Genomic DNA, 10,275 nt, shown 5'->3' on the forward strand with positions numbered 1-10,275 from the left:
AAACTCAGCCGGGCTTGGGGGAGATGGGAAATACGGGGCAGGTTTTATCTCCCTGGATGGGATGAAAATAGGGCAAAAAACGGGGATGGAGGGATTGCAAAGCATTTATTTCTTTATTTTTGGCTTTGTCTGGGCTCACTTTTCTTCGGGGCGTCTTTTCTTGCAAGGGCTGATTTGGGCTTAGTGTGGACCAAAGAGGGAAATTAAGGGTTTTTTTAAGCTATAAAGGAGGAAAGGTGCTGGGCTCTCAAGCTGTGGAGATGGGGATGGGGGATTGTCATTATTTATTTCTCTGGGGGTGATTTATAGAGCTACAGCACCATCCTCCTGCCTATCCCGGGGGTGAAAATAGGGAGAAAAACCCCCAAATCTGCTCTGTCTGGGATCCGGTGGGGCTGTGGTTACGTGGGGCTGCCGGCACGTCAGCAAGTTGGGCCGCGTACGTGGTGGCTGAGGTCATGGTGCTATTAATTTCTCGTTAAAACCCCAACAAGACGACGGCTCCTGTGCTGCGGGGATGGAAAATGAAGCAGCTCCGATTGCAGTTAACCCTTGTGGGGATGGATGCCTGACTTTTCGAGCGGAGAAAGCCAAATCTCGTGGTGCAAATGGTAGAAAAACATCTCTTGAAGGTTGATGGTCACCACGTTGGCTGCTGCAGGTCCTCACCCAGCTCCTGGGGGACTCGGGGTCCTTTGGGATGTCTGGGAAACCCTCCTGGTGCCTCCAAAGACCTCGTCTGATTTAATCCCCCGCCAGGCGTCTGGGCTGGAGCCACATCTGCCCACCCTTCGATGCTGAAACCCGGCCATGGCTGAGCACCCAGGGGTCGGTGGTTGGTTGTATTTCAACCTTGACCCCACTCCGGGGGCTTATTTTGATAACTTGAACTTGGGAAACTTGGGGGGAGAGGAATCTTGTGAGATGTGGTGGCAGCTGGAGGCTCCCGGCGTCCCCACAAGGAGCCCCAAGTGTCTTCACGAAATCCCCTGGGGCTTTACGTTGAGCCTTGGGAACGTTGGGGACATGAGATGGGGGTGCCGGGAAGGTGTCCCCCTCCTTGCAGTGGGTCACGGGGCATTGGAGCAGCTCTTGGATCATCTAATGCCCCTCTTCTCGCCACCCTTGTCCCCGTCTCCTGGTTGTTCTGGTCCGCTTTTCATGTCCCACTTCCCTCCTGCTCCCATTTATCTCCAGCCCAAAGACTTGTCCTTATATCCTGGTCCCTCTTGTCCTTATGTCCTGGTCCCTCTTGTCCTTGTCCCCTGGTCCTGCTGGTTCCTTCTCCTGGTCCAACTTGTCACTGTTGTTTCCACTTGTCCCCTGGTCTCCTCTCCTGGTCCTTCTGGTCTTTTCTCCTGATCCAACTTGTCTCCAGCTCTTGGTCCCACTTGTCCTTGTCCCACTGGTCCCTTCTAGTCGAATTTATCTCCATCTCCTGGTTCTACTTTTCCCTGTCTCCTGATCCCACTTCTTCCATCTTTCGGTCACATTTTTCCCCTCTCCTGGTTCTTCTTGTCCCCAGCTCCTGGTCCCACCGGTCCCATCTCTTGGTCACTCTTGTCCCCAACTCCTGGTCTCATTTGTTTCCCTCTCCTGATCTTGTTGGTCTCCTGGTACCATTTGTCCCCCTCCTTCTCCTACTCATCCCCACCTCCTTGTCCCGCTTGTCCCCTCGGGTGCTGCTGGGCTTCTGCATCGCGAGGGCACTTGTAGTCCCACTTGTAGTCCCACAAAGAGGCTTAATACAAAAAAAAAAAAAGGGTAAACCCAACTGTTCTGGTCCCAAAATGAGGCACTTTGCCCCAGAGTAAGTCCCCATCTGGTGCAACCTCAGGCTCGGTGCTGGATCTGGCCCCAAATGGTTCCGTTCAGCATCTTCTTGTCCGTCCCCAGCCCTGTCCTGCCCCATACTGGGTGCCTGGTCGTGGGGCAGTTTGTATTTTATTTTATTTTATTTTATTTTATTTTATTTTATTTTATTTTATTTTATTTTATTTTATTTTATTTTATTTTTTAAATTTTATTTTTATTCTTAATTTTATATTTTATATTTTATTTTATGTTATTTTAAATTTTGTTATTATTTTAAATTATTTTTATTTTATTTTATTTTAATTTTATTTTTTAAATGTCATTTTATTTTCCTTTATTTTATATTTTCCTTTATTTTATTTTTTAAATTTTATTTTATTTTATTTTATTTTATTTTGTCTATTTTATATTTTATTTTAATTTATTTAAATTTTATCGTATTTCATTTTATATTTTTAATTTCTCCCCCATGCAGTGATTTCTCCTTCCTTCCAAAAGTGCAAAAAAATCAGCGAGAAAAAGCCCTTTAAAACGAGTTTAAAAACACCTCTGAGAAACGAACCACTTTTCCACCAAACTAAATATTGGAAAGGCGCATTCACAAAGGTGGTTTGTTGTTTTTTTTTTTTCCTGGGTGGTTTGTTTAGTTATTTATTCCCCCATGCAGAACTGAGCTCTCCTCTGTGGCCATCCCCAACCGCTCGCCTCACCAACCCGGATCAATCCCATTGCAAAAATCCCTTTTTTTCCCCCAATTTTGACGGCGGGCGGGTGTCGAGGGGCCTCCCCATCCCGCGGGCAGCAACATTTCCCAGGCAACACGTCATGTTTGCTTAAGAACAGAATTATTGCCGGGGAGGAGACGAGGAACTGCGGCACCAGGGGGCTGCGAGAGGGGGAAAAATTGGGGAAAATAAAGAAAAAATAGGAAAAATGGGGAAAAAAAAAATCCTGCCCTTCTTTTCCACATCCTTTGGGAGGGCTCAGAAAAGCTCCTTGGTCCCTCTTGGGGGGTTTTAATATTGTTTCCCCAACATTAATTAACGTGGTTTTAAAGCCCGGTTGTTGAAATGTTATTAAAATGTCCTGGTTTTTTGTAAAACAAAAGGGATTGGGGAGAATTTGTGACCGATTCAGCAACAGCTTATGGTTGGACATGATGATCTTGAGTGTCTCTTCCAACCGAAGTGATTCTGTGGTTCTATGAACTGGAGCAGAAGCATCTTTGGTCTCCCACGGTGGGTGATGCTGGGGGATGAGCTGCTTTTCTCCTAAAAAGTGTCATTTTAGAGAAAAACTGTGTCCAGAAGGAGCAGAACTGTGAGCGGGGAGCAGTGAAGGGGTTACAGTTGGGCCCCTGGTTTTGGATGGTGCTGATGTTGGAGCCCTGGGTGGCTTTTTGGTGGAAAGGCTGGAGGAAAATACACGGAAAGGTGGTGGAAGATGGTTGGCCAACGGTGGAGATGGGATCTGGAGTGGTGTCCGGATCCAGGAGATCCTCCCACATCCCATCCCAAAGGATTCTCCAGGCCCCATCCTGCAGGAACCTTCGTGTCCCACCTAGATGAACCCCAAGGTCCCACCCCAGGTGGGTGGTCCAACCTAAGTGATCCCTCACCTGCTCACCCCATGTGCCCCCCACGCTCAGGTCTCATCTTAGATGGCCTCTCATATCCTATCCTAGATGATCCTCCAAGTCCCATTGTGATCCCCAGGTGATCCTCCGTGTCCCATCCTCAGTCATCCCGCTGTGTGTCCTTGCCCCCTCCAGGTCCCATTTTAGATGATCCCCCAAGTCTTTTCTCAAGGGATCTCCCAGGCTTCATCGGGGATAATCCCCCAAGCTCCATCGTAGATGGTTCCCCACATCCCATCCCATCCCAGGTGACAACTCCCCCAGGTCCCATCTTAGATGACTCCCAGGTCTTATCCCAAGGGATCCTCCAGGTCCCAGACTAGATGATCCCCCAGGACCCATCCCAAGTGACCCTACCCCAAATCCCAGACTAGATGGTCCCCCAGGACCCATCCCAAGTGACCCTACCCCAAGTCCCAGACTAGATGATCACCCAGGAGCTATCCCAGGTGACCCCTAAACCAAGTTCTAGTCTAGATGATCCCCCAGAACCCATCCTAGGTGACATCTACCCCAGCTCCTGGCCTAGATGGTCCCCCAGGAGCCAACCTAGGTGATCCCCTTCCCCAGCTCCCAGACTAGATGATCCCCCAAGAGACCCATCCGAGGCGCCCCGTATGCCAGGTCCCATCCCGCAACCTCCATCCCCAGGTGCAGGGGACCATCCTGACCAGATTTTGGGGTGGAAATGGCCAGTGTCTCCCTCACCACCCCATTCCCCCACTTTCCACCCTTCATGGAACTCTCTCAATATCCCGAACACCAAGTCCATCTCCTGTACGTGCTCAATTAATTTAATCATTAACCAAACCACCGTGTGAGTCACGGATCTGCCCCACATGGTGGGAGGCACCGTCTGTCTGTCCATCCCAAGCGATGCCAGGAGAAACCTTCCCGAGCATCAAAATGGGAGAGAAACGGGCAAACGTTTCTGGTGCAAAAGTGCAAATAAACTTCAGTCTCTGGCCGGTGCCGCGGCTGATGGGGCCGTTTCTGGCCGGGGTCCAACCTCCCATTAAAGATCGTTGTTAAGACAAACACAGCTCAGGATAAATGGCGTGAAAAAAATAACTCTGATAATTAAACAACCCCGGAATAGAAGGAGAAAAGGTCAAGCCTAAAAATACAGGCTACGGCTTTGCGCTGAAACGTGGTATTAATAAATAATCATTTGTGGGGGGGGGAAAGCATAATTTTAGTGACTGGGATGGTCCCTTCGCTTGTCTTGATTTTGCTGGATTCAGGGCTTTATTTTGCTGGGGTTTGCTCCATTTTTGTGTCCTGCAGAGCTGCGGGTAGGTTGGGTGTGCGAGCAAGAGGGCAGCACGTGGTGAAGGTGCTGGGGACCGTGGCTGGGGTGGGATGAGCGTGGGCGCGCTCAGCTCCACCGCCCGGCGTGCAGGAACCTGCCTGGTTTTCCCAGCGTCGGGAGAACGACTGGGATTGGCAAAGATCCCGGCGCTGGGGATGGGCTGGAGGTGGGGGGTGAAGGCACCGAATCGTAGAATCACAGAATGATGGAATATTTTTGGTTGGAAGGGACCTTCCAAGCTCATCGAGTCCCACCCCTGCCGTGAGCAGGGACATCTGCACCAGCTCAGGGTGCTCAGAGCCCCGTCCAGCCTGGCCTGGGATGTCTCCAGGGATGGTTCATCCACCACCTCTCTGGCCAACCTGGGCCAGGCTCTCACCACCTTCAGGAGCAACAATTCCTCCTCACGCCTAACCTGAAGTCCTCGCGGTGGCTTGAACATCCCCGGAGCCGCCATATCCCCAGCTCGCTCCACCTCCCCTTGGCTCGTTAGTGACTGAGCATTAATAAGACCCATTATAATTAATTTCTGCATGTAGGGAATCATCCCAGCCTGGGAGTGGGAGGGCTGCTGCAATTTGGTTTCACCCTCTTTGTGGGGAAACTGAGTCATGGGGTGGATTATGGCCAGGAAAGGTGAATCCTGGTTGATTTATCTTTGGGATGAGGATCAGGGCTAAATCCAGCTGCCAAATCTCCTCTTAGCTTGACGAGGGGGAAAAAAGGGCCCCCAACACCCTGGGGGTGCAGGCAGGAGACCCCAAAAGCGATGGGAATTTGGGGTGGGGGTGGCCACAACCTGGGGGGCTGCACCCACAAGGACAATCTTTCCAGCTTGTAGGGAAACAGGAGGGGTGAGGAAGAGGATGGGGGTGATGTGGGGCTTGACCCTGGCTGGGTTTGCGCTGATGTCCTTGATTTGGGGGGGTTGTTTTTTAAGCAAGGACCCGCAAAGAGAAGCTGAATGAAGCACTGGCAGCCACCAGGACATGGGGGGACATTTCTTTATTGGACTCAACACGGCGTTGAGGGATGTGTGGTGGCCGTCGGAACCTCTACGGACATGGGAAGTGGGTCATGTTGGGGGGCAGCAGAGAGGAACCCCCCCCAGGTCCATCTGCACCCGCAGCCCCATCCTGCCAGGTGGGACGCCCGTATCCGACGCAGATACTTGCTGGTGATGCTCTGGTTGGGATAAAAGAGGATTTTTCCAGCCCGGGATGACAAAAAATAGGCAGCGAGGGGCTAGGGGGCCACCGTGACCTCTGTTTCCTACGAAGAAATTAAGGAAAAATTTTAAAAAGCGCCATGAGCATTGATTTTTTTTTTTTTTTTCCGACCGCTGGCACAAGTTGCAGGGCAGGAAGTGCTTGGGATGGGGGAGATGCAAGATTTGGGGTGGCCGTCGCAACGGGTGGGGTGGACCCCTTTGGTCTGGGGCTTTTCATGGACGTTGGGCGCGAAGACGCGTCCCAGGGAGTTACCTGCAGGTTGGGAGTTGGAGGTGGGTGGTGGGGGAATCTCACTTCTCCGTCATCATCCTCACGAACTCCTCGTAGTTGACCTGGCCGTCGTTGTTGCAGTCGGCCTCCTTGATCATCTCGTCCACCTCCTCGTCCGTCAGCTTCTCGCCCAGGTTGGTCATGACGTGCCGCAGCTCCGCCGCGCTGATGTAGCCGTTGCCGTCCTTATCGAAGACGCGGAAAGCCTCGCGGATCTCCTCCTCGCTGTCCGTGTCCCTCATCTTCCTCGCCATCAGCGAGAGGAACTCGGGGAAGTCGATGGTGCCGCTGCCGTCCGTGTCCACCTCCCCCACCATGTCCTGCAGCTCCGCTTCGGTGGGGTTTTGCCCCAGCGAGCGCATCACGGTGCCCAACTCCTTGGTGGTGATACAACCGTCCCCGTCGCGGTCGAAAAGGGAAAAAGCCTCCTTGAATTCGGCGATTTTCTCCTCCGACAGCCGCTCGGCCATGGTGCTCCCTCGCTCGCACGCGGCTCTGCCCCGGCACGCCGCGGAGGCGCCGATGGGGCCTCCTCCCTCCTCCTTGATGAGGAGGAGGAAGAGGAGGAGGAAGAGGCAGGAGCTGGGGCGCACGGGAGAGGCCGAACCACACGGTCGGCAGGTTCAGCCGGACCCCGGCGGAGCGGGCAGGGGGGTTTCGGGTGTCCGAGGAGGGTGACCACCAGCAACCTCGGGCCACCTCGTCCCGCTTGCTCTGCCGGTGGCATTTCGTGGGGCCGGCTCCTAACGAACCCTGTAATTAAGAGATCCGTGTTGTGGCTTGCAGCGAAGCGCTGGGTTCGGGGAGAGGCAGGGCGCTGGTGGGAGGAGGGTGATACATGCTATTTTTTCCTATTTTAAGGTAATTTTGGTGGGTTTGGAGCTGTGCAAAGCCCTCCAGCCCTACATGGTGGGGAGAACACCCCCTTCGGTGTCCCCACCCCAGGGCAACCACGGCAGCGTGTCAAACCTGTCGAGGGAGTGTTCGCTCGTGCAGGTCCAGGCAGAGCCCGTCTGCCCGGAGCTGATGATCTCCGCGCTGACGGGGACCTGAATCAGCCGTGACACCTCGGCCGAGCTCCCCGAGAACGGCCCCGCCGCCCCCGGGGCAGCTGACGTGGTCGTGCACCAGGTGTCATGGGTCCTGCCCCGGTTAGTCAGGGGTTAACCTTGGGGCTGGGTAAGGGTTAACTGTGTTGTCATGACCTGCTTTAATTTTTGCTCATCTCTTACAACAGGGAGTGCAGCGGGGTTCAGACGGAAATGATGATGAGGGCTGTTTCCCTGTCTATCTGCCCATCCACCCTACCGTCTATCCATCCATCCATTTATCTGTTCATCCATTCAATCACAGAATCATTTTGGTGGGAAGAGACTCTTAAGATTATTGAGTCCGACCATGACCTAACTCTAGCATTAAAGCATGTCCCTGAGAACCTCATCTCCACATCTGTCCAGCCCCTCCAGGGATGGCGACTCCAGCACTGCCCTGGGCAGCCTGTTCCAATGCCCCACAGCCCTTTGGGGAAGAAATTGTTCCCCAGATCCAACCTCAACCTCCCCTGGTGCAACTGAAGGCTGTTTCCTCTCATCCTATCATTTATCCTATTTATCCATCCAGCCACCCAATCACAATCCATGTGTCCATCCATGTACCTAATCACATTACCATCCAGCCTTGCATCCACCCAACCATTCATCTGTATGTCCCTCTACCCGCCTAACCACATTATCATCCACCCATCCATTCATCCCACCAACCAACCATCCATCCAGCTACCCAACCATCCATCCATATGTCCATATATCCACCTAACCACACTATCACCCATCCATCCATCCATCCATCCATCCATCCATCCATCCATCCATCCATCCATCCATCCATCCATCCTTTCATCCCACCAACCAACAATCCATCTATCCACCCGCGCATCCAGTTGCCCAATCATCCATCCAGTCAACTCTCCCACCATCTGTCCATCCACCTATGCGTTCGTGTTACCATCCATCTACCTGTCCCTCCAAACATCCATCCCTCTTTCCTATGTGACCATAACAGCCAAGTGACCTTCACCAGCCGGGCCAATGAGCTAATGGACCAGATGATCAGACTCCACAGCAGAAGATAGTTTGACTTTCTTGGCTACAAGACAACGGCACCAGTTTACCCCAGTTTAACTCAGCGAGGAACCAGACCTGTGGGATTTGGAGGGAAAACCCACAAAACAAAACCCGATCCACGGGACAACTGAGGAACACGTGGGAAACGAGGTCTCCAGGTGGGACAAAGTCTGGCAGGTGATCACCATCTTGGGGAAAACCTCATCTGAAAAAAGCTCTGGGGACATTAAATGCGGCATTTGGAGGGAGGAGTTGGCTGACCCGTCCCGGAAACCTGTCTGGCGAGAGGCGCGGGAGCGTTTCGGGGAGGGGAGGCCCTGGCAGCTCCTCTTGAGCTGCTCCCTAATTCTCTGTCTAATTGCCCGCGCTTGTTGTTCCAATCCGGAGTTAATAAGATCGAATCCGAATTGCTGTGAAAAAGCCCCGGGCAGCCGAGCGAGGAGCCCAGAGGAGGGGGAGCTGGCTGAACCCCGGCTGGGAGAAGAAACACCAACAGAAAACCGGGTGTTTCCAAAGCCCCGGAGGATTAAGGTGTTTTTCAAGGTGTGGGGGGAGTTGTTTGAGCTCCAAAATGAGGGTGGGCTGGGTGTGGGGACCTTGGGTCACTCGGGATGAAGGGGTCGCTCCATCCTGGGTGTCCCGCGGTGCTGAGTGAAGCTGGAAGCCACTGGAGGTTTTGTTTGCCCGTTGCCTCCCCATTGCCAGCACCCACCACCCCCCATCACAAGTACCCACGATCAAACCCCTATCACAAGCACCTATCACCTCCCCATCACCCATTTTCAGCACCCATGACCTCCCCATCACCAGAAACCATGATTGCCCCCGCATCGTGAGCACCTATCGCCTCCCCATGACCAGCACCCATCACCATCACTTGTCACCTCTCCATCACCAGCACCCATGACTTCTCCATCACAAGCACCCGTGATCCCCCAATCATGAGCACCTATCACCTCCTCATCACCACCACCTGTCACCTCCCCATGACCAGCACCCATGACCTTCCCATCACCATCCCCTGTCACCTTCCCATGACCTCCCCATGACCAGCACCCATTGTCGGCACCCATGACCTCCCCATCACCATCACCCGTCTTCTCCCCATCACCAGCACCCATTACCACCTATGACCTCGCTGTCACCACCACCCATCACCTCCCATCACCTCCCCATCCCCAGCATCCATTGCCTCCCACCTTCGCAGCACTCTCTAGGAAGAAGCTCAAGCCAACCCTTGATTTTGACTGTGCTTAACTGCACCCTCATTAGCACAGCAGAATAATTAACCTAAATAAAACCGACCGCTGGCCCATAAAATCCCGCGGTTTACTGCCCAGTCCTACTATGGAATTCGAGACGGACCGTGGGGTAGGCCAGGAACGTGGTGAGGCCACCAAGGTGGGAAGCAGGAGCTGACGCAGATTTTGGCAGCCGATTTTCCTGGGACGTTCCCAACTGGAGCTGGAGGAGTCGACGCCGTGACGAAGAGGGTGCAAGTGGCCGATGTTAAATCCTCACACGACGTTTTCCAGGCGGCATCGCCTCGCTCGACCTCAGCGTCTGGCTTTGAGAGACCTGATCTTGGTGACAGCTTAAAAAAAAAAAACAAACCCAACAAACCAGATGGTTAAAAGCACCCAGACGGATTATCCCAAGCCTGCGTGGCTTGGAACGCAAGCCCAGATGTGTGCAGATGTGTGTGGTGATGTCTGGGTTTGCAGACGAGGCGGCGGCGGGGGGGAGGCTGATGAATTCATGGAAAAAGAGAAAGTTGGAGGCGGAGAGGGAAACCGCTCCGGCGGGGAAACCTCCCCGTGCCCCCGCGCCAGCCCAGACGGTCCCACCAGTGTCTGTAGGGATGGGGAGGAACCTCCGCAAAGCCCG

At 53.3% G+C, this 10,275-nt stretch overlaps 1 protein-coding gene across 1 annotated transcript; it reads right to left on the bottom strand.

The window, feature by feature from the left end:
- Positions 1-5,761: 5,761 nt before the first annotated feature.
- On the bottom strand, positions 5,762-6,789 carry LOC135995068 (calmodulin, striated muscle). Its single transcript, XM_065646054.1, has 2 exons — positions 6,248-6,789; positions 5,762-6,035 (listed from the first exon to the last, which is right to left on the bottom strand). Exon 1 carries the CDS (start codon positions 6,733-6,735, stop codon positions 6,286-6,288), a length of 450 nt encoding a protein of 149 aa, XP_065502126.1. The 5' UTR covers positions 6,736-6,789; the 3' UTR covers positions 5,762-6,035; positions 6,248-6,285.
- Between the last annotated feature and the right edge of the window lie 3,486 nt (positions 6,790-10,275).

This window comes from Caloenas nicobarica, chromosome 1 (assembly GCF_036013445.1).
Source record: "Caloenas nicobarica isolate bCalNic1 chromosome 1, bCalNic1.hap1, whole genome shotgun sequence".
Lineage (NCBI taxonomy): Eukaryota > Metazoa > Chordata > Aves > Columbiformes > Columbidae > Caloenas > Caloenas nicobarica.

What these genes read in the sequence shown, in the direction of transcription:
- LOC135995068 (XM_065646054.1), bottom strand. Translation starts at nt 6,735, where the DNA reads ATGGCCGAGCGGCTGTCGGAGGAGAAAATCGCCGAATTCAAGGAGGCT.